Below are 24,786 nucleotides of genomic sequence, written 5' to 3' on the forward strand. Positions count from 1 at the left end.
ATAGTCACACAGAGAGAGAGAGAGAGGCAGAGACATAGGCAGAGGGAGAAGCAGGTTCCATGCACCGGGAGCCCGACGTGGGATTCGATCCCGGGTCTCCAGGATCGCGCCCTGGGCCAAAGGCAGGCGCCAAACCACTGCGCCACCCAGGGATCCCTATCCTGGGGTTTTGACGGGAGTGGTGGCGACAAGAAAAGAGAACAAATGTGGCCATGTTGGCCGTCCCCATCTGTGGCCAGGACGCTGCACACGTACACTTTGTGCCAATGGTAGCTCTGAGCAGCAAGCAGTCCGTTCACATTTTAATGTCAATGTGGTTTAATTGTAAACATTGTCATTTGAAAAGGAACGGGTGGTATGAAAGCTAAGGTATTTTATTTTTTGTGTAGCCCATTCTCTTATAGTTAGATGAATAATTGATATCACATGCCACAGGTCTCCGATGAATAATCAGTAAGCTGATTTAGTGACTTTATTTTGCAATTTTACGTTTAAATAAAAAGGGAAGAGGGAGTTCCTCCACGAAGTCTAAAAAATGAGCCTTACTTAAACGATGTTTCAGAGAAAACACAAAAGTACTAAAACAATTCAAAGTTACACCTCTTACTCCACTTTCACTCCTGACATTGCAAGGACTGGGGACAAGGGTAAGTAATGACATGAAAAGCGATGCGGAAAAACAAAGAAGCAAGAATTTTATAAAACAGGTTATTCTTATATTTCGATTTTGCCAGTTCATCTGCCTGATATTCTGACCTGTAGGTTTATGCAAAGATTTTCTTAAAGACAGCTGAGGTGTACTGACCAGCACTCTGATGGCTGGAAGCAAAAATCTTTTTTCTAAAAAAGCCTGAATTGGGCCACTGATTACGTGTGAGATCAAGTCACAACCTCTCTTAGCCTCGTGTAGAATATGGGGTTAATAATTCAAACTTCACAATGTTACCTTGAGGGTTCAATAAAACAAGGCATGTGAAAATGTTCAGTTGAGTACAAACTATTTTTGATCAGATGTTAAATTCTAAAAAAGGGTCCCATTTGGTTGAGGGAAGCCTAAATCATAGCAGCTCAGTCCTTACTTCCTACAGCCTCGTCTGGGGAACCTCTCAGAAAAGTGTGGGGGGGTTCTGTTGGCTGAAAGACATTGAGAGCAAGGAGCCAAGGGCAGTTTCTAGGATTGTCTTATAAACCAAAACTGTACCCGGTGTACGTAGCCTGCACTTTTAAAAGCATTTTGCATGCATCATATTAGCCTGTTTATACCTGACAACAGCCATAACCTGATCATCCCCCATTTTACCGTTGACCAACTGAAACAAAGATGAAAACCCAAAGACATTCAAGGTCATCCGGCTCTGCGGAACCAGAATGCAGACCCAAGCTCTGAGGCTGAGTCTGGGCTCTTCTCACTCCTCTTGCCCCATGCCCCATGGAACAAGAGAAGCCCCCAAGGGCTCCATGCCACAGCAGAGCTGATAGGACCAAGGAGATCTGGGGTCTGAACAGAGAGACCAAGGCTGCTGGCCGTGGGGTCTTGGGGACCAGAGGCAGTGGTAAGGCCGGTGGTCATCAGCAGTGGTGACCAGATTAAAGCACAGAAGGAAAAAGCAGTATCGGGGCCCACTCACTGCGTTACCCCCAGCACATGAGAGGCTGATACACAGGTACAGGGCAGGATAAGACATTTCATGAGGACCAGACACACAGTCTGTGGCCAGCAAGCACCTCGCTGTGCAGGTGAGGTGGGGTGAGCCCCTCGCCCACCCCCAGGAGGGTAAGGGGGAGCCTCGAACACAAGGCCTTGCTGAAAGCAGAAGAGATCCCAGGGCCTTTCATCTGTAAAACCAAGTGTGTCCTTCCTCACTGGAGCCTGGAATCTGGAGACCAAGATCTGCTCCTGTGAGGAAAGTAAATTTGCAGGTTTGTATCCGCCAAGGTCCTTTACACGATATTCTCTCCACCTGGAATGTTCTTTCCCAGATCCTTTCCCTGATCTTTCTCCTATTTTCATCTGGTGACTGTTCAGATGTCATTCCTAGGAAGACCCCCCATTGCTCTTTGTGCCCTTGTCTGTGTTACTATTACTAAGCACCCGCTGTAATCACGTTATCATCTTTTCTTCAACTAGAGGGTAAGCTCTTTGAGCATAAGGACTTGGTCTCCTTTACTGCTTTATGTTCAATGCCTAAAACTCCGCCTACTGTATAGCAGGTGCTCAGTAAATATTTGTTGGCTGATTTAATGCATCATATGGGTTCGTGTCAACCCCAATGCACACATATTTAGGTTAACAGAGCTTGCAGGGAACTTAAGAATCCAATCTAATACATCTCTTTTTTTTTTTTTTCTTTTAATCAGAATATATTCTTCAAAGACTAAGATATAAACAGAAAAAGCTCTAACAGCTCTGCCTGAATCCTGGAAGTGAGGGGGAGGCTCGTTCTAGGAAGAATTGTAGAGAACTATTTGGTAAACACTTATCTCAACCAACTGCTTTATTTTTTTAATTGAGGAAACGGAAGCCCAAAGAGGTTATGTTTGCTGAAAGTAATCCGCTGAAAGTCGCTAAGCCCAAAAGTTAGTTTTCACGACTCCAATCCGTTTTTTACAAGTTACCTGTTTTGTACCAGGCAGAGTGAAGGTTCTGGTCCCAGAAGCAAGCCCCTTCTTTAGATTTCGTGTGTTGGTTACCCAGTCTGCAGATGCCAAGAGACATGGAATATTTTTTTTTCAATTACAAACCCCCTGGGTAAAATTTTCTATTTTTTGTCAGAATAACTGAAATTCGGCAAACGCAGCTAATGGCACAACGTGAGTTTCTTCTACCTTCTTAATACCGTTTTCCTTACCAAGCCCTCACTTGCACACCCAGGATCTTGGCCTCATCTCTTTGTGCAGCTCAGCAATGCTCCTTTCTCCCCTAGTGCTCCCCTCCTCCAAACATTGTGCCGCACATGTTCCACATCTGTCAAAATGCCCTCTAGCTACACACTCCAAAATACTTACACACACAATTCTTCCTAAGCATGTGCCTGTGGTTCCCTCTCTCCTCTCTGTCTCTCTCTGTGTCTCTGTCTCTGTCTCTCTCTCTCTCTCTCACACACACACACACACACACACTCACCCCCAAGCTCTTGCTATAATAGGCTTTTCCTTCAAATCTTTGGCATCCAAGTCTCCCCTCTTCTGGTGTATCTTTTCTCCTCCTCCCCCTCACCCCCCCTCCTCCCTCTCGGACCTTCCCCTCTCCCTCCCCCTCCTCCAGGCTCTACCAAGCCTGTCTCATTTGCCACTTTACTCCATTCCATGGTTCCTGCAGATGGCAGGGGGGAGTGGGACCATTGGCCATGAGCACCAAGTGATATGTTATTATGGAAAATTCTTCTCTAAATGAAACTCAGCCATCTGGCAAAATGTGTAACAGGGGAAAACCAAACCGAGAAGGAAAAAAATCCATGAAACATTTGCTCATTTCAGGTTGGGAAGGATGATAAAAAACCAGAAGATGATCGACTCAAATCCAACTAGTTAACATTGGAACATAAAACTGGATTAGTGATAGAAACACCTATATCCTGGTCTTGCGTACATAATATTTAAATATTCAAGATCTGAAATTAAATTTCCCCAACAGACACTTGTAGGAGATAACATTTTTAATGGAGTTAGTAGGGGAGGAAATTTGCACCTCTGCCTGATATAATGTGTGAATTACTTTTTTGTGTCTTGATCTTCCCAAGTGAAACTAAAAACTATCCTATGGAAGATTTTCCTTTAATCTCCTTATTTTTTAAAAAAATATATTTTAATGTCTAAATAAGAAATTCTCTAACATTTATTCTTTATATCCATACTCTTAAGACTCTCTCTGATTTTTAAATATTCTTCTCATGTAACCTTAAGTCAGAACAGAAGGTCAAAGGATAGAGTTAGAATCATAATATATTCCTTCTCATAAAAAGCTATACATCAACCACAATGAAGATTTTTCCACTTTATCTTCAACTGAGACAGAATTTTGGCACGAAGCAGAGAAAGAATGTGCTTTATGAAAAACAGACAATGCTGACTTTTCCATAACTTGGCTCTATCAAGTAGAAAGTTATTTTCTAGTAATGAAAATACAAGACCATTTATGTTTGAATAATAATCGTATTTGAATTCACATCATAATTGGGATGTGAATTATCTATGTCAAAGTGGAGAAAAGGCAGTGCTGATTATCAAAGGACTTGCAAGAACCTCTCACTTTCCCCACGCGAAGCAAATAAAATGACAATATGCAAATGTTAAAAGATCCTAACAGGTCCTTGAAAATCAAATCATTCCTGGCTCCTACCAATGGTATTTGTCCTATGGAGGGGTCCAAGATTTAACATTTGATCTGCCCAAGAGAGCCAGGATCTTTCTGTTGGGCACACATTCCACATATATGAAATTTCAGACTTGGACTCTGTTTTTCAAAACCTTATTTCTTTCCTGATTGTAGCTACATCATGCTCTTTGCTATTTGTTGTCATGGGCTTTGATCTCCAACCTCTCACACATACCACAAAATTTCCCTCAAGGAGAGAGTCTGTGACTATGAATGAAAAAAGAGAAGAAAACCCCCCATTTCCTACCTTGATGATGAATTATTTGTTTACATGTTTCTCCTTTCCTCTATCTTTGTTCCATGGAGTAGTGGCAATGGCAACTGAATACTGGCTCAGTAAATGTGGAATAGTTGAGATTCTTTTGGTTAGAAACAACAGAAGAAAGCCTCACACTTGCTCTGGCCAAAAAAAGAAAGGAAAAAAAGGAAAGAGAAGAAGCAGTGAGAGATTTAGCATTAAGATACAGGGGTGATTCATACAACCCAAGGATAGGAATGTGGCCAGGCCTAAGACTGAACAGAAATGGAAAAGGGGTCAAGAATTTGTCCACCTCTCCTCTTCTGCTTCATCTTTCTTAACATGGTGCTTTGTCCATTGGATGAAAATAAAATGTACACTGATAGCTCCCAAGTTCAAATATTAAATTTCCAGTTTCTCTGGAAGATTCTTCCTTGGAATCCCACAGAAAGCATTCAAATTGGCCCACTGCACACCCTTGACCTAATCGGCGAAGGCCCGGAAAGGCAGGGTCACATCATCGTAGAGCTTTGGGGGGGCACACCTTTCAGAAGGGGTGACTGAGTGGTGATGTGCTGTGGGCAGACATAAGATAGTCACCACCTGGGGACTGAACCAGGAAAACTAACCAGGAAACGGGGTTGGAGTGACAGGAAAGAGAAACTGATATTTTAGCATTAGAAAAATATATTTGTGGGGATCCCTGGGTGGCTCAGCGGTTTAGCACCTGCCTTTGGCCCAGGGAGTGATCCTGGAGACCCGGGATCGAGTCCCACGTCGGGCTCCCTGCACGGAGCCTGCTTCTCCCTCTGCCTGTGTCTCTGCCCCTCTCTCTCTCTCTCTCTTTCTCTCTACCTCTCATGAATAAATAAATAAAATCTTAAAAAAGAAAAAGAAAAATATATCTGTGATGGAGCATACAGAAGTGTAAGCCACATGAAACCCTGATACAATCGAAAGACTAAATGTGTAACTTGTATGACCCATAAGGAAGCACTTCTCATCTCTTCTCAAAAATCCCTGGTGCGCCCGGGTGGCTCAGTCGGTTAAGCATCTGCCTTCAGCTCAGATCATGATCCTGGGGTCTTGGGATCCAGCCCCTGCATCGGGCTCTCTGCTCAGCAGTGAGTTTCCTTCTCCCTCTCCCTCTGTGATCTCTCTGGCTCTCACTCTCTCTCTCCAATAAATAAATTAAATATTTTTTTAAAAATCCCCAAGAAGGGGGCAGCTCAGGTGGCTCAGCAGTTGAGCTTCTGCCTTCAGCTCAGGTCATGATCCTGGAGACCCAGGACCAAGTCCCACATTGGGCTCTCCACAGGGAGCCTGCTTCTCCCTCTGCCTATGTTTCTGCCTCTCTCTCTCCCTCTCTGTCTCTCATGAATAAATAAATAAATCTTTAAAATAAATAAAATAAATAAAAATCCCCAAGAAAATGATCCCACCGAATTAGATTTGATATAGAAATCTAAGAAATTCTGATTATTTTGTTTAAATTTTTTTTTGAAGATTTTATTGAGGCTTCACCTCAGTCCATGTCAGCCAGCCTGAAGCTACAGAGGCTGGACCCTGGGCTCTCAGTCAGGACAGCCCCCACCATCGAACAGCTCCCAGGCCCAGAATCCAGGGCTCTGGGTGTTTAAGTTCCTGTGGGGCTGTCACATATCACCACAGTAATGGACACTCCTAAATATAAACGAGATGCTGAGAAAATCAAGTGTCTTTGCAAAGGTGGACAGTGCAACGTGCAGCACAAGGCTGTCGCCTCGTATTAACAGTGCCTAGGAGATCATTTCAGACTTAAATGCAAAGACCTGACCCCTATTGCATAAAGGGATAGGGCCTTGTGGGTAGGACTTTTTTTTAAGTTACGAGCGGCCTTAGAATGTCTTGGGCACTAACACGCAATCTAAAACTGAATGCTTAATGTCTCGTAAACATAGTTCTGTCCCAGAATGCCAGCATCTAATATTAGAGCAATTGAACAAGAAGCTGGCAACCAGCAAACAGTAGGAAGAGCTTAGCTTTGGGCAGGTCCCCAGGACTCAGGGACGCTGCAGTGTCACCTGCTTTCTCTGTCCCAGCAGACACGCATCCCCCTGAGGTTGGCAGGAGTAACAGAACCTTCCCTCAGTGCTTCTCTTCTCCCCTCTTAGAAGCTTCAGTTGTACAGCAAGTGTTCTTTGAGAGGATGGGAGTGGAAGCAAGGAGAATCAGTGGAGACAGGGCAAGCATGAGCCCGTTTCAAGTAAAGGAATGATGTTGCTGACTTTCATTTCCAAAGCAAAAGTCCATAGGTGACATTACTAGTCACCTTGGTAATGAAAGACATATGTTAGAGTTTGTGAGCTCCCGGCAAAGGAAGATGAGCTTTATGGGCTTACCTGACTTCTTGCTCAAAAGTTTTCCAAAGACCCAGAACACCTGGGTGGCTCAGTGGTCGAGCATCTGCCTTCAACCCAGGGCATGATCCTGGAGTCCCGGGATCGAGTCCCACGTCGGGCTCCCTGCATGGAGCCTGCTTCTCCCTCTGCCTGTGTCTCTGCCTCTCTGTGTTTCTCATGAATTAAAAAAAAAAAAAAAAGTTTTCCAAAGACCCTAGAATCACTTTATCTTCCAAAGGAGTATCAGCTGTGGGCCCTTGTTATATACCTACTAGACTTTGGCTTCTGTCATCTTCCCTCTCTGGGGAATATCAGTGTTACCAAAATGCAAATGGACTCTATATCTGAGAAACTTTAGTCCTTTTATCAGTCAGGCTTTTGCTGATTTATCTGATACCTTTTCAAAAAACAAAAACTGAAAAACTGGCATCCGTACTATGTCCCAGGCACTGTACTAGATGCTGGGGATGTGACGATGAATAAGAAAGACACAGAAAATAAATAAATAAATAAATAAATAAATAAATAAATAAATAAATAAGACATAGACAGCAATCTTAAGGGGCTTTCAGTGGGTGGAGGGAAAACTGTGATAGAAACAATATGCAGGGTCACTTGGGTGGCTCAGTAGTTAAAAGTCTGCTTTTGGCTCAGGTTGTGATCCTAGGGTCTGGGATTGAGTTCTGCATTGGAATCCCCGCAGGGAGCCTGCTTCTCCCTCTGCCTATATCTCTGCTTCTCTCTGTGTGTCTCTCATGAATAAATAAATAAAATCTTTAAAAAAAAAAAAGGAAGGAAGGAAGGAAGGAAGGAAGAAAGAAAGAAAAAGAAAGAAAGAAAGAAAGAAAGAAAGAAAGAAAGAAAGAAAGAAAGAAAGAAAGAAAGAAGCAGTAGTCCTAACTGGAATCCCCTTGAAACTTGCAATCCTGCCTAACACTCCTAACCTCACTGAGCAGTGTGTGACATATTTTCCACCTACACTCCATTCTCAAATGTTGGGAAAAAATGACATTCTCTGATCACTAAAGTACCAAATATCAAGATAAAGCACCACTCTACATACAAAGAAAGTGGAGCAGATAAGGATAAATTACATCTTCAGAGAGAATGACCAGGTTCCAGGATGACCAAAAGATAAAACAAAATTTTATCCACAAATGAAATGTGTGAAATAGAAAGAGTAAATTTTAGCAATTAAGCACCTGTCTAGGAGCCTGAATGTGGAACTAAAGTATAGTCAAACAAGTAATCCTAAACCATAAACTGGATCCTGCTGTTCCCTTAATTAAAAATCTTCCTCGGATGGTAGTAATCATTTTGTGATATATGAGTATATCAAACCAATAAACTGTATACCTTAACCTTATATGTTATATGTCAATTATATCTTTTTAAAGCTGGAGAAAAAATAAAAATAACTAAAAATCTCCCTTGGCTCCTTGTTGCTCACCAAACAGAATTGAAGTACACATCCTCACAAAATAGTTCACGCATTCATTCAGCAGAAACTACAAATGCTAAATAATGATCTAGGCAATGGGAATGCAAGCTCTGATCACTGTCCTGAAGAATCTCAGTCCACATGAGACTATGGGTCAAAAAAATAACTGCAATATAACATACAATAACGTCTTCAGAGCCATAATCATATTTATATACAAGGTATAATGGAAGCACAATGAATGGAGAGCCAAATCCTTCCCAGGGCAAAAGAGAAATAAGACTTTGGACAGAATAGATACACGGAGACTTGAAAGATAAATGGGAATTCTTAAAGAGATAAAGGAAGAAAAGCTAATACAGCAAATCAGACAAGGTAAAAGAATGGGAACACACTTTTGCTTTTCTTTTCAATGGAATTATCCAGTTGTTTAGATGGATCAGTCAGCCAACTCAGTCAAGGTAGCTCTGCCTATCTACACAGCATATACTGGGCAAGCAGAGCTCTGGGCTTTAAAAAATGAGTTTTTCTAGAAATTTATTCATATTTGAGCCTTTTACCTGTTTGGAGATTTCTCAAAAGTATTATCTGAAAGCAGAAGACTATATTCAACAACTGGCAATAATGAGTTGTATATACCTACCTATGCATCTTAAAATATGACCACTGTATGTATTGTGTGGTTACTTTTTTAATCTAAAAATCAAGGGTGCTTTCAGAAAAAAAGTGAAAGGAAAAGTTGGCCATTATCTAGGTGAACGGATACATACAGATAACCTTTATTGCGTAAGCAATAACAGATAATTTAGCAATTATCTGGTAATTTAGGCTATGTACATAACTGAATGGTAAGATTTATTTATTTAACAAAAGTATTTTAGATGCCAGACTTAGTGCTAAATCATTGAAAAGACCCAGCTGTCCCCTCAAGGAACATGCATTCTAGTAAGAGAGACAATAAATAGGAAGTACGTTTAAAAGATAATGAAAGTAGTCACAAGTGCCAGGAAAGAAACACAGAGAGATATAATAATAAGCAGATGCTCCTTTCCCAGGAAGCAATACTTCAGCAAGATCTGAAATGAGACTAAAACATTGTACTCATACAGCTAAATGTTCATTTGGGTCTCTACACAGATTAAATTAATACTTGCAGTATAAAAGGGGAAAGAATGCATTTTTGGAGCTGGGGACACAGAATCTGACCTTGGCCACTTTGGCCAAGTTACTTCTTGTTTGTGGGCATCTGCTTCCTCCTCTGTAATTTGGTCACAATAATGCCCACTTACCTGAGCTGCTCATGGAACCAAGAGAGGAAAATACAAAAGTGATCAGATATGTTGCTATATTAACTCATCTGTATCACCCAGCAACCCCAGAACACAAGTGCCATTATTGTCCTCATTTTACAGGAAACAGAGAATATAAATTAGAACTGAAGTTTAAATGAGGGCACTCTGACTGTAGATCCCAGGCTCTTAAAATATTATACTGTGCTGCTCCTGATATTCATGCCTAACAAACAGTCCGGCCTCGGCTAGTCTTCTTTCCTTCACTTTGGACTAATACAGTTTTAGAAAACAGAAATCCTTTTATAAATTTTATACTAAGAAAACAATGGATGAGAACAAAGAATTAGCTAAAGAATGCTCATCACTACTAAAGAACATTTTTAAAAATGTTTAATGCTGATGTCCAATAAATGTATCATAGAGCCATAAAAATTGTTGTAAAAGGATATTAAATAGCATAAAGAAATGTTCAGGGGATCCCTGGGTGGCTCAGGGGTTTAGTGCCTGCCCCTTTGGCCCAGGGCATGATCCTGGAGTCCCAGGATCGAGTCCCACCCACATCAGGCTCCCTGCATGGATCCTGCTTCTCCCTCTGCCTGCTTCTCCCTCTGCCTGTGTCTGCCTCTGTGTGTGTGTGTGTGTGTGTGTGTGTGTGTGTGTGTGATGAATAAAATAAAAAATAAAATCTTTAAAAAAAAAAGAAATGTTCATTATATATTAACTGAAAAGCAAGTTTCACTTGTCCAGTGTGATCAATTTTTTGCAATAGGTGTATGCTCGGGGTGGGGGAGGAAGTCCAGAAAATGCATTTTCTTTGGACTTTTCTGTCTTTCAAAATTTTTATAATGAACACGTTCTTTCAGTACAAGAGAAACAATAGAAGTTATCAAAAAAAAAAAGAAGTTATCAAAATACCACTCCTTTTAGAATGGTCTATTCATCTTTGTTTATTCATATATTTTTCCCTTGTGGAATAATGCTTCTCTTAACAAAGATGAAGCATTCCAACCATACGTTGCATTCTCGGAAGTTTAGAGACCAGGGGCGGACAAATATAGACTCCGCTGGCATTTGTACTGCCTCCCAGTTTGGCTGCAATAGGACCCCTCTTCTTGAAAGCCTCTCTCCAAGGTCATTGCTTTCCCCACAGAGGATCTTACCCATCTCTGGGAGACAACATAAGGGGCAGTGGGAATGTGTGTTTCTCTGATGGAGAGGAGGAGCATCTGGTTCCTTGCCGCTTAAAACAATTAAAACGCTGAGCTTTAACGTGGAACAGAGCTAAAGACTGGGTTGTTGGAATTAGGCACGTTAATTTAATGGCCATCCTACCACGGTGAGGAAATCGGACCTCATTTTATCGGAATTTAACTGGAAATCTCATCAGCATTCTTCTGACTGCAACTACAAATGATACCTTTATGCTTAGAGAGCCCTGTAGTACACTAACCTATAAAACAGATAAATTGGAGGAAGCATTTCTGCATCACACAGAAAAAGATGCTTTGCTTCACAAAAGGTTCACCTCAAGGCTTTTTAAATATATGGACCCCTGTGAACAGCTGTTTATTTGTTTACAGGTCATTAACTATTTGGCTGAAATATGCGTCAGGGCCAGGGTGGGTTCAGAAGCCACCATGAACTAGAGATCAATGAAATGGGGAAGCAGAGAATCCCACCCTCTTTTTCATAAGATACAGTTTTTCTTCTCTTATTGCCTCAGACCTCCATGCAAACAGCTTTGTCCTCAACAAACCTGGGTCTCCCCAGTCTATTATGCCCCCTCCCGCCCCCGCCGAAGGGCAGGCCGGGTTTAGGTTTAACTGCTCAACCATTGCTTTCTGTTTCACTTAATGAAAAATTTAATTTTTCTGGCAATTATTGATCGGATGTCAGTCCTTCATTCTACAGGCAATGATTTATGGCCAGATTGCAATGATGTGCATTGATCCGAGGCTTTTAATACTCTTTAAAGGTGCTTATTTTCCTACTAGTCTGAAAATCAGAGCTGGCGGGATTCACTTTCTGACATCAATTTCAGGAACCCATACAGGAGTCAACCATAACCTCCTCTGATTTTAACTTTTACCTGGACTACTTTTACCTGGACTACTTGGTACCAGTTCCCAAACCAATCCTACTTTGGCCACCAGAAGATAAGGATCCTTTTTATGCTGATTGCAGGGTACCACTCTTACATTCCAGAAGTGGCCTCTAAAAAAGCAGTTGATGAACTTGCCCTTGTGGATGTTTTAGAAGATAAACTCAAAGGAGAAATGATGGATCTACAGCATGGGAGCTTATTTCTACAGACACCTAAAATTGTGGCAGATAAAGATTACTCTGTGACTGCCAATTCTAAGATTGTGGTGGTGACTGCAGGAGTCCGCCAGCAGGAGGGAGAGAGCCGCCTCAATCTGGTGCAAAGGAATGTTAATGTCTTCAAATTCATTATTCCTCAGATAGTCAAGTACAGTCCTGATTGTATCATAATTGTGGTTTCCAACCCAGTGGATATTCTTACATATGTTACCTGGAAACTAAGTGGACTACCCAAGCACCGTGTGATTGGAAGTGGGTGTAATCTGGATTCTGCTAGATTTCGCTATCTTATGGCTGAAAAACTTGGCATTCATCCCAGCAGCTGCCATGGATGGATTTTGGGAGAACATGGTGACTCAAGTGTGGCTGTGTGGAGTGGAGTGAATGTGGCAGGTGTTTCTCTTCAGGAACTGAATCCAGAAATGGGAACAGACAACGACAGTGAAAATTGGAAGGAAGTGCATAAGATGGTGGTTGAAAGTGCCTATGAAGTCATCAAGCTAAAAGGATATACCAACTGGGCTATTGGATTAAGTGTGGCTGATCTCATTGAATCCATGTTGAAAAATCTCTCCAGGATTCATCCAGTGTCAACAATGGTGAAGGGTATGTATGGTATTGAGAACGAAGTCTTCCTGAGTCTTCCGTGTATCCTGAACGCTCGGGGCTTAACCAGTGTGATCAATCAGAAGCTGAAGGATGATGAGGTTGCCCAGCTCAAGAAAAGTGCAGATACCTTGTGGGATATCCAGAAAGACCTAAAAGATCTGTGACTTCTGGCTTCTAGGCTGTAGAAATTTAAAACCATGATGTAATTAACTGTGAGCCTTTAGTTTTTCATCCATATACATGGATCACAGTTTGCTTTTATCTTCCTAAATATGTGAATCTGGGCTCACAGAATCAAAGCCCATGCTTGGTTTAATGCTTGCAATATGAGCCTTGAACAAATAAAATTACCTACCGTAGTGTGCTTCTAAAAAAAAAAAAAAAAAAAAAAAAAAAAAAAAAAAAAAAAAAAAAAAAAAAAAAAAAAAAAAAAAAAAATAAAAAAGCAGTTGAACCTGTTGACCGATTACTGTCTAGAGGAACAGCTAAATAGTAATTATGTCAAACCAAACTCAGCTCTTGTCAGATGCACGTCACATGTAAACGAATAATAGTAAACTCTTTTATCCAAAAGAGTTTCCTATTCAGTTATACAGGGCTTCATTTTGGGGCTGTATTATCGTGGCACCGAATCAGGTTGTAGTCCTATTTAAGATTAAACATGATTCGGAGTTAAATCAAAATTCCCCGAGGGCAGAAAAAAATGGGATTTGGAGTGACTGCTTCCTTCAAAACACTCCAAGCTGGTCGTCTTGCCTTATTAGTGGAATAGAATTGTAGAAATTCAGCTAAGCATTTCCTTAAATTCTTAAACAGATGAATAGCTCAGAAGTGAGAAACTCCTTTACATTGTCCATAGATGTTCCTGAGTTTATTGTCCATTATTTTACACAAAAGCCTTTGTGTAGATATCCTTTTGACAAATCTCTTTAAGAGCTTAAGATTCTCCTCAAAAAAAAAAAAAAAAAAGCCTTTCTTTTGTGTTAAACCGTGGCCCTTGAGGACTTTGCAAATTGTCATACTTCCTACTTTATCTGGCAGCTAGTTAAGTATAGCACCAGGCAGGGAAGCTGGGTGGCTAGGAAAAAAAAAAAACATGAGAGAGAGATGTTTTTATTGTGTACATGTTTTACCTTTTGAATTTTGAAACCTATGTATGTATTACCTATCAAAAGAGTTCATAAAATTTCAGTAAGATGGCACAATCGCAACTTAGAAGACTGTTCTTTATTCTGCAATTATTCCCTTCCCTGTTTTTGGTGGAAATCGCTAGATTGTTTTGGCTTTGTTTGTTTATTTTTATACTAAGTTTGGCAAAATTCAAAGTTACCAATTCTTATTGGAATTAGTCTAGATAAATATGCAAATCCATACACACCCCACACCCATACACAAAGTCACACACTCCAATCCTAGTGCTGAAAGATCCGTGGGAAGCTCCCACTCCCATCCCCTGACCTGATGAATGGGAAGGACAGGTTGGAGAAGACTGGGACTGTCCCCAGTTGATGGTGGACCTGGAACCACAACCGACATCCCTATAATTCCCAGTCCTTTGCCCTTTCATTAACATCGAAAATACATTTTAAATCAACCAAAAATATGACTTGCTTTATAAAAGTACTATTGCATACCACTTGGAAAAGCCTAATAATTGCACAAGCGAAAGCTATCTCCAAGAGCTAATTTTCATCTTTATAGGAAAATGAAATGAGCCCAGATGTGTTTTTTTTTTTTTTTCTACCGCAGTGCTATTTGTATTCAGCAAGTTGGGTTACTTTAAGGAAAAGGACATTAGTTTCATCAGCTTCTGCTCTGCTGGTTCCTTCCTCCCTATTACCATAAGCTAAAATATAAACTCCGTAGCACAGCACCAGGGTCCTTCAGATCCTACCTTCCAGCTTGGACTGTCAACTCTCCTCCCCACAACTGCCTATTTTCTACCACGCCGAACTACTTCTGGGCTCCTATACGTGCCATTTCCTCTCGTGTTTGCTTGTGTCTGCACACACTGCCCCCTCCCAAGAGAGATGAGGGGCATCCAAGAGAGATGAGGGGCATCTCTCTTCCATTAAAAACCCCCTCCCAGGGAACTCTTGCATGAAGACTCAATGTCACTTACTTGGCAACACTCCCCTGCCCTCACAGGTGTCATTGGCTGTTCCTTCCTCTGCTCTCCTGCTCCCATTAATATTTTCCAGAGGCCCCTTCTGAGCATTTCCCTCACTGTTGAGTGAATATTTAGGGCATTTGTCTCCTTAATAAAACTGTGAGCTCCAAAGTAGGATAACTATCTTTTCTAGAGTCATCTCTCCATTGACTACCTAGCGTTGTGCTCAGCATATAGTAGGTGATCAATAAATGTTCTCAGAAGGAAAAGGGGGAGAGAGGGAGGAAGGGAAGCCAGCATTTGGGGATGCAGACAGAAAAAAAAAAAGCCATCCTGTAAGTTCACTTTTGGATCGTAGTCAAGAAATAAAGCATTTATTTCCCCAGTGACTATTGGGCCCAGAATTAGGGACTTAAAAAGAAACTTGGAAAACCGAGCAACATGGGCCTTGGGTAAGAAAACAAGCAGATATGCTCTTTGCTGCCTTACTCTCTTCTTTCTATCTAGGTTCATGTCTGGGAGCAACTCTCAGTGGAACATTCCCCTCACCTCACATAAAGGCAGGCAAGCATTCGTATTAGCCTCTGGTTTTGAGCAGAATGTGCTCAACTATGCTTACATAATAGTTATTAAACACAAAACTGAGAACAGCACTTACAAGCGCACAATTTATGCCTCTAATTCATTTTACCGACCAGCCCCTCATCTCTTAATTTTACTGAATGACACCAGTTTCTCCAACTGGGAACAAAGGGAAAAAGAAGTCTGACAGCTGAGTTCTAACCCCCCACTGTGCCATGTGAGGATGAGCACATTTTTTTTTTCTCTTTCGTCTCAGTTTCTTCCTCTATAAAATGAGCCGTTTGGACTAACAGCCTGTCCTAGGTCTAAAAACTATGATTGTGCATCAGGGTATATTGAGGATGTGGAACTTCATAGTTAATAAATATGAGTAACTGACCCATATTTATTGAATTTAGAGAGCACAGGCCCAGTCTCAAGTACAAGTACATTCAAAGGATGCAAAGTGATATTGGGAATGACCCCTGCCCTCAAAGGGCCAACAATCTAATCAGAATTTTAAAACACACAGGGCATGCCAAATATTATAAAAGCAGACATGCAGAGTACCAGATAAGGGGGAGAGATGATAAAAACCTTGACACCACGTAGTCCATATGTTAGCAAACCTCACTCATAGCAGACACGGGAGAGGATGAACCACAGAAATACTGACGATAATACAGCTAGCTTCCCCGGCTTATGATGCTCATAAATCAGTGAGTCATCTGTGGTTTTCTGTTGGACATTTTAAATCCATTTCAGCATCAAATTTTAAGAGGCAAAAGAAAAGAAAATGCAGTCCTCCACTATGAACCCTCAAGACCTTAATCAGAATGATGTCAACAGCAGTGACAATAGCAACAGGTTGCCAAACGCCAGTCACAGGGTCCGCGGATGGGCACCTGCACTGTGAAAAGTCAGGTGACTTAGCTCCATCGCCAATGACTTTGCTCCCACGAAGAGCTTTTCCCTGACACTCCTCCACCTCAACTGCAGGGAGGAAACAGTGTCAACGTGTTCCTGCCATGACTGGGACAAGATCTTCTCTTCCTTTGGCTGTGTTTTCAGAGGTAGCCCTCCATTCTCCTCTTTAAACGTGTCACCTACACACTTGTCCTGACTCTAGCGGTGAATGGATGAACAAAGCAGGAAACACCCTCCTGTGGTCACACCTGTCTTGGGCTCCACTGACTGGATTGCCTGCCTATCCTAACCCATGTAATGAGGGAGTGAGCCAGCTACAGGCACTTACAGGCAGACTCTAACTTCAGATTAGACAAGATTGCATCCGACTTACAAATGCAGAAGTTCAAGTGCCACGAGAAGCCTGAGCTGGGATCTCACCATCCTCCGTCGTTCACTTGGGGAAGTGGACGCCTGATTCTTTGACTTCATTTTCAGCTCCTTTCTCTGTGGAGCATTTCTTTTTTCTTTCTTTTTTTTTCCTTTTCCCCATATTGAATTATTCTGCTTCGGTGGCTGAAATAGTACTTTTTAGCAAGAGTGGGCTGTAACTCTGAAACTCTATAAAAAGGATTAAGTGCGTTGATTTGCTTGGCACCCTGATTTCCTCCGTTTCTCTATAAGCCTCCTTAAACTTCATTATTACACAATGCAGAAAGCTAAATTAAAAGAGAAATTCCCTGTCAGTTAACTAACCCTGAACATTAAAATATTACCCTTTGATTATTGGTTTAGTCTCCCACTTGCCTTTTAACCTAATGGAGTTAGTAAACTAATTTCCTTTATACATTTCACTCAATCTCATCATGAGTGACACATTATTCTGCTAATGCTTTAGGACAGTAATGTAGAGGAGAGTGTGCTCCAGTCACAAGGTAAGCACGCTAACATAAAAGGCTAATTTCTAGGCCCATCAGTGGGTCTCACTCACCAGAAAACCACATCCTGGTGCAGGGTGCTGGTGGGGGAGTCAGTTCCCAGGAGATCAGGAATGCTGCTCCAGGCTGCTCCCAACACCTTCCCACCATGTGACTCCGTATCTGGATGTTCAGAGTGGGTGAGCACAGGGCAGTAGTTTCGCTTTGTTTTTGTTTTTCCTGCTCATGAAATGACACGTAGGCACAGTTACACAATTGCCCATCTTATTAAACCCCAGAAGACGATGGACTGTAAGTTTAGCAATCTCTATTTGAAAGTTGTTCCTTTTTTTATGCTTACAGCCCATAACCACACTATCGAGCATGTAATTTTTTTTCTTATGCTTGCTTGAGTTTTGTTTTATTTTTAATGCCCCACAAATCCTGGGCTCAGGGTGGGAGCCGGGGGTTGGGTTGGGGGTTGTGGAATTATTTAAACTCTGACATCTGGAAACTCCTGCCCCAGACAAAGCAGGAGGGAGGGGGAAAGCTAATTCAGACACCGCAGGTCATTCTTGAAGATATTTATGGAACGCCATGTGCTATCTATAGGAAATCTTCAAGCCTACTGCCAAGAGAATAGGCAACATTCTGAAGCAGGAATTGCTACTTTTTATAAAAAAGGAGAGAATATGTAGTGAAGCCTGAGATCTAGAGTCTGAGAAGCGGAGGACTGATTTTAATCCTCCTTCAGTGATTCAAGTGAAAGCTGCAAAGTTCTTTTTAGATGAAAAAAGAGAAAATAAGTCACCATTGAACTCAAGATATTTCCAGAAAGGTCATTAGAAGCCATCATGTCACTCTCTTTAGTTTTTATAAGCTGTCCAAGTGAAGACATGAGCTGGGAGTGTCTCTATCTTGCACAAAGAAGATTTGAAAGAAACTAGGGTTAAAAGCCATGAGCAAGAAGCACATTTATCTTTCTTCTTTTTCCCTCTCAAACTCACAGGTATGTAAAATTGATAACGTCTGGTTCGAAGTATAGACAAGGAAGACAGAATCAGAGAGCCGAAACACGCAAATCCCAATCTCTTCTCCAGTCCCAGCCTCTCCATTTTGGCGGTAGAGGTCCAATTAATCTTGTTCCCCAAAGCTGGGGATTTGCTATGGGGCTCCCCCAAGCAGCAGCTATGCTCCCGACCATGTGTAGACACCACTGGATTTCACCCTGCTTTCTAATCTGGCCACTGGGACTCTGGTCTACACTTGAACTCCAGCTCCCTCTTCCTGGAAGGTTAGGCCTTGTCCCCAAATCCTAACTGCCACTTCAACGTGGCCCCCTGCCTTCCCATTACCATTGTCTCTACGGCCTAGATATCTGTTCCTGAGTTCCTTCAGATTGTGGGCCACACTAGCTTTGGGGATGTGCTGACCAGCCCTATCCACCCCCACCTCATTCCTTCCTTCACCCCCTCTCCTGAGGTCCACGTAATCGCTTGTCATTTCATGTATACTGCACCTATTCTGTTCCAGTCACCGTGCAAGGCGCTGCAGTCACAACATTAGATTAGGCAGGACTCTGCCCTCAAGGAGCAGACTAGTAGAAGAGACAACAGGGCGCCTGGGTGGCTCAGTCAGTTGGGCGTCTGACACTTAATTTCAGCTCAGGTGATGATCTCGGGGTCATGGGATAGAGCCCCCGCCTCGGGCTCTGTCCTGGGTGTGGAGCCTGCTTGGGATTCTCTCTCTCCCTCTCCCTCTGACCTTCCCTCCTCCCTCTCTCTCTCTCCCTCTCCAAGAAGAAGAAGAAGAAGAAGAAGAAGAAGAAGAAGAAGCAGCAGCAAATCAGGGGATCCCTGGGTGGCGTGGTCCTGGAGACCAGGGATCAAGTCCCACATCGGGCTCCCTGCATGGAGCCTGCTTCTCCCTCTGCCTGTGTCTCTGCCTCTCTCTCTCTCTCTCTCTCTCTCTCTCTCTCTGTCATTCATGAATAAATAAATAAATAAAATCTTAAAAAAAAAAAAAAAGAAACAAGTCAAAGATTACCAGGATTGCTGTGATAAGGAAGTGGACCCTAGTAACCCCACATTCTCCTCCTCCCGCTGACCTTTGAAGTGGTCTTCAATTCTTGCACAGGTTCTGGGCCAGTTTTCACAAGAGATGACCCGTTGGGCTCAGTGGACTGTTAAAACATAGAATTCCTTTTTAAATGAGCAACATAGAATGGTCAAGTATTATCAAGGAATAATAATTTCAAGATCACTACTGGCCAAACTCCCAAAAGCCTGGTGCATATTTACAGAGGATTGTTGGAGGGACAAGCAGATTAGCACTTTATAGAACTACTATGAACCGTGGAACCTTCTTGAGGCCCCTGACGCCTATCCCTCAGGATATCTGAGGGCCTCCAGCAAACCTCTAATCTAGGCGTTTGATAGAACTTTGAGGGGTCCATGGAACACAGTTTGTTCTGGGCAGGCTAAAATTTAGCAGAATTTAGCAGAAGAGGGTAGATAGATGCCACTCTGTTCTTGAAATGCCCTCTTCTTTTGAATTCATCCACACTGCTCTCTCCCGAGCTCCTTCCTGTATCCTTGACTGCTTCTTAGTCACTTCTGAAAGTTACTTTCTCTTGGCATCCAAAACTGAACCCACCAACGTCCCCCACCAAAGCTTAGTCACGCCCCAGCCTCTGCCCATCTCTCCAGGCTCATCCAGGCCCCCACCCTCGCTCTCCCCTGGCACCCCGAACTGCGGCCAGACTGGACGTCTTTCGGTTTCTTAGATTCACCATACCTGCACTCACATCCTCACTTTTACACACCATGTCCCCTCTCCCTAAATTGCTTGAACATGGACGGGGGTGCATGCACATGCGTGCGCACATGCACACACACACACCTTTCCTTAGGTGTGTTCACATTTCAGGTGCCTCTTGTCCCAGGAGGACTTCACTGACCCTACGTCTGCTTGTGGCTTGCCCCTGTTGTGCACTACCAGGACGCCCTGGACGACTAATTTTGCTGTAATGTTCATACACTCTGGGAAGTGCCCGCCACCAAGTAAAATGAATTAAATTTCCCTTTCTGAAAAGTGAGTGTTCTCAAAGTGAATTGAGGGATGCGCTCAGAAACAGCGCCAAGAAACGCACTGCTGTGTACTCTGTGAGGATGCTGGTGAGGATGTTGCGCATCATTGGTCTAGAACCTTCTTCCTGATGACCTCGGGTGGGTGTTTCATTCCACCGATTTAGCAATCGTTGTGCTTCTCCTGGAAGGGGTGTTTTATCTTAGAGATGTTTTCAATTTGTAAAGAATCATGTTACCCCTGTTCTCTTGGCTGCTAGAAACCTAAAAGCTAAATTGGGTCCCACTCTTTATGGAATTAATTTGACGACTCTATCTCCTTTCTGTTTCTCATTTCACACTTTCAAATTAAAATTTCAAGTTAACTTGGTATATGTCTTTGTTGCTGGATTTTAAGCGGCCTTAAATGTTTTTGGAATAGGGTTAGGAATAATTAATCAAATAAACAAACGATGTGATAAAATGGTAGACAGTTGAACAAAGAAAAGTAGCATCTAAATGGTGAAGGGACGTACAGTTAGTATTCTTTAATGTGCAAGTCACTTAAACCCCAAACTGGCTGAAAAGACAACAGCAAAATATCAATTTAATCTGAAACATTCACTGATAGTTTGTTTTCAGGCAGGGTTTGATCCAGGGGCTCAAAGAAGATCCATAGGGATAGAGACTTTGGTTGACTGTTGAATTTCCAGCAAAGAGGACATTGGTATATACATGTTTAATAGACATTTGTTTGAATTTCTTGTTGTGAAATTCCTAAAAGTTCCTCCTGCTAAATCCCAGGATCTGACCTGGATCACATGCCCATCCCAGGACCAATCATTTGATCAGGAGCAACCAGACCTCTAATTTTCCAGGTCTGAGTCATCTGGTCCAGGGGTAAGTCTCCAAGGAAACCATGGGCACTGACAATGAGGGAAAGTGGTTCCCCAAAGAAAATCTGGGGCATTGCGAAGGAGAAATGGATGCTAGGAAGACAAAACAACCATATGCATATCAATGGACCATCAAAAAGGTGATGCCTAAATTGAATTGTAAAGGATAAACAGGAATTAGCTACGAAAGAGGGCAGTTATCAGAGGGTAACATTCTAGGTCTTTTCAAAGCACAGAGGCAACAAATAGCTCGATGCTTTCGAAGAACTGTAAACAGTTTAACGTGGTTAGAGCAAACAAGGGTGGGGACTGGTAGGAAAATAAGCTAGAGAGAGAGAGTACAAATATGAGGGACCTTTTAGGTTAATCCAAGGAGGATGTGCTCAACCTAGAAGGCCCTGGGGAACCTCTGTAGGATTTCTAGCAGGGGAACATGCCTTACAGTTAAGCCTATGACCCTCATTATAGGGTCAAAACTGATTTTCCCTGGGTGCCTTAAACAACAGAAATTTATCGTAGCACAGTACTGGGGGGCTAGAAGTTTGAGATCCCAGTGTTCTGCACACCTAGCATTCAATCCTCCCCATATCTATCTTTCGGAGGTAGATATTACTCTTCCCATTTCTAAATGAAGAATCTAAGGATCACAAGATTAGCTGCATTATCCTGAGCTGCATTTGGTGAGCAGTGGGGCTGAGATTTGAATTCAGAATTCTCTGACTGCAAATCATCACATGCACCACCCAAAGTGATGTTATGAGGGTCCTGGTTGAAGACCAAGCATTCACACTCACATTGGATCCAAAAGACGCTGCCCAGTGCACTTTTTTCCCTCCTTGGTGAACACATTTACAAATATGGGTGGGGGGTGTTGCTGTCTCTGTCAATGTGTATAGGGTGGTAGGGAGACAACCAGAGGGACTTCTGCCCTGGAGTAAGAGGCTGTTCTAGCCCCAGGATGGGGGGTGGGGAGCAGACTGAGGGGACTGGGCAGGTGTGTAAGGGATGGAGGGTAGGGTGAATCTCTGCACACATCCTTGGGACCACAGTCCAGGCCCACCCAGTCCAGAGAGGAAATAAGTCTCTGGAGGGAACAACTGGATGTGTCCTACCACGCCCAACGTGTTTGATGCTTAGTAAACAAAACCTTTGTGACGTCATCATAGAGTTATAAGTCCTCTGATAACAGATTCGTTTCTTATCATAAGAAAGTATCATTTTCCCCAATTATCAGGGAGGTCCAAGGGCAGGCATTGTAGTAAGTATTCTCTCCACCAATTCTCCACACCAATTCGGCCTGCTACAAGCGCCTGCTGGTCCACTGAAGAGGACTTTCTCATGAAGATGCTGCTCTATGAGTGATGCCTTCTCTGCTCCACCCTCCACGGGGTCTCTCCCACCACATCATTCAGTTTGTTGGGAGACAGCTTCCATTGGAAGGTCTTGATGGAGACAACAGACAGATCGACACCCACCTGTACTAACGGGGACAGTGGACTCTCTGCCCCCTTAAAAGTACGGATCTTGGGATCCCTGGGTGGCGCAGCGGTTTAGCGCCTGCCTTTAGCCCAGGGCGTGATCCTGGAGACGCAGGATCGAATCTCATATCGGGCTCCTGGTGCATGGAGCCTGCTTCTCCCTCTGCCTATGTCTCTGTGCCTCTCTCTCTCTCTCTCTGTGTGACTATCATAAATAAATAAAAATTAAAAAAAATATATTTAAAAAAAAAAAGTACGGATCTTACTCCCTCCATGGGTGGAAATAAGTCACCGTTGTCCACCTTCTTGGGCAGTTCTGGAGGTTAGATGGGAGCTCAAGGTTCACAGCGGAACAGAAACATCTGTAACCATGGCAAGATAAACAGACTCAACTTAAAAGGCTGACTCCAATAAAATGCTGAGGAGCAAGACAGCCCAGGTGGCTTCCCCTCAGATTGCCATCGCTTACAAACACCACCGGCCAGGGGCGTTATTTCAGAAGCAACAGCCTTGTTTCCTGAGTGATCTTGTGCTCAGAGAATGAGAAACTCAGCCTGTGTGTCTAGAAGGGAGAGAGTTTCTGTCAGCGCCGGGGATGTGAGTCAGACTTGGAATCACGCAGCACCGCGCCAAGGCGAAACATTTCCCTAGATTGGTTCTGTTTCCTCTTCGCTTTGCCTTGAGATGTTATTTCCTTACCTCCCCCCTTTGGTCCACCCTGTGTTTTGCTGAGTGCCCCCTTGCTTTCACTTCCAGCGAAAACCGAGGAGACTCGGTGCTCTGAAAAATCCTGAGATTGGAAATTCTGATTTGTCTTAAAGGAATAAAAATGGTCCTTACAACCCCCCCCCCACACACACCACACACACACACGCACACACACACACACACATCCTCATCTTCCTGGGGGGATGATACAGTATCCTAGAGGGTTGCTGAAATCGGTGGACACATGGGGGGATGATACAGTATCCTAGAGGGTTGCCGAAAGCGCTGGACACACCGACAGAGCTCCAGCTTTGCAGAGACACCTGTCCCTTTGGGGTTAGCAGCTGCCGCCGGGCCTGCCCTCTGCAACCTCGGAGGAAATCGTACCCCCACACAAAGAAATCGAACTCCACTGATCTGGAACTGGACACGGTGAGGGGTTCTAAGGCAACACAAATGTCTGGGGGAGAACTAACTCCCCAGTCCATCCTGGGAGAACGTGCCCGAGAGCCCGGCCCTGGGAATCGGGCAGAGAGAAAACCTGGAGAGGGTTCGCTGGCCGATGGAAAAAAAAAAAAAAAAAAAGATCATCGCGACCAAATTCATACCCATGAACACGACTTTAAGTAGTCTCCTAACTCTGGGATACGAATTAGGGTGGGAGGGTGGAAGGGGAGGCGGGTGGGGGGTGGGGGTGACTGGGTGGCGGGAACTGAGGGGGGCACTGGACGGGAGGAGCACTGGGTGTTATTCTGTATGTTGGCAAATTGAACACCGATAAAAAATAAATCTATATATAAAAAATAAATAAATAAAATACTTAAGATTAAAAAAAAAAAGTGAGCCCTGCTAGCTTGGGTCGGGCTCCGGACACCGGCGTGGGCTGAGGTCCTTGCACGCACCCCCCACCCTGGGGGCCGCGAGGGCCGTCGGGGAGGGGAAGGGAAGGGAAGGGAAGGGGAAGGCACTGGACCCTGAACCTTCAGCTCCCTCTCGCTCGCGGGCGCAGGCAGCCGGGCCTGTAGGTCTACCCGAGATAGGATCGAGTCCAGGTGGGTCCCTAACGAGGCGAGGCGCGCCGGAAGGAATCTAAGAGTTTCATTAACTCCCCCTCCCCCTGCACACACACACACACACACACACACACACACACACACGCACCGAGGGCAAAGACGCCCAAAGAGGCAATCCCCCAACCGTTTGATCGGAGGAAATTGGGTTTGTCTTTCCTCCCCCATCACCCCCATCACCACCCCCATCACCACCCTTCACCTTTCCTGCCTTTCCATCCACCAGGATCGTTGCTTTCAAAAAGGGGGAGGGAGCATAACATCGGGGGCGGGGCGGCGGGGCGGCGGGGCCGAGCGAGCCGCACTCGGGGACCCGCGCGGCGCCCGGGCGAGCTCCGTGCCGCAGACCCCGCGCCCCCGCAGCGGCCCCGCAGCGCCCCAGCCCGGCCGCGACCTCGCCGATCGGGGCCCCAGCCC

The 24,786-nt window shown here is 43.7% G+C and overlaps 2 protein-coding genes across 2 annotated transcripts; one reads left to right on the top strand and one right to left on the bottom strand.

Moving 5' to 3' along the window:
* Positions 1–438: 438 nt before the first annotated feature.
* Positions 439–24,709, bottom strand: LOC144296976 (uncharacterized). The gene is made up of 5 exons (XM_077870397.1): positions 24,572–24,709; positions 19,260–19,334; positions 17,227–17,392; positions 2,617–2,696; positions 439–1,897 (listed from the first exon to the last, which is right to left on the bottom strand). The coding sequence occupies exons 3-5, from the start codon at positions 17,321–17,323 to the stop codon at positions 1,625–1,627; spliced, it is 450 nt and encodes a 149-aa protein (XP_077726523.1). The 5' UTR covers positions 17,324–17,392; positions 19,260–19,334; positions 24,572–24,709; the 3' UTR covers positions 439–1,624.
* On the top strand, positions 11,959–13,022 carry LOC144296975 (L-lactate dehydrogenase B chain-like). The gene has a single exon (XM_077870396.1). It carries the CDS (start codon positions 12,004–12,006, stop codon positions 12,820–12,822), a length of 819 nt encoding a protein of 272 aa, XP_077726522.1. The 5' UTR covers positions 11,959–12,003; the 3' UTR covers positions 12,823–13,022.
* Positions 24,710–24,786: the final 77 nt, after the last annotated feature.

Source organism: Canis aureus, chromosome 25, assembly GCF_053574225.1.
Source record: "Canis aureus isolate CA01 chromosome 25, VMU_Caureus_v.1.0, whole genome shotgun sequence".
NCBI classification, from domain to species: Eukaryota; Metazoa; Chordata; class Mammalia; order Carnivora; family Canidae; genus Canis; species Canis aureus.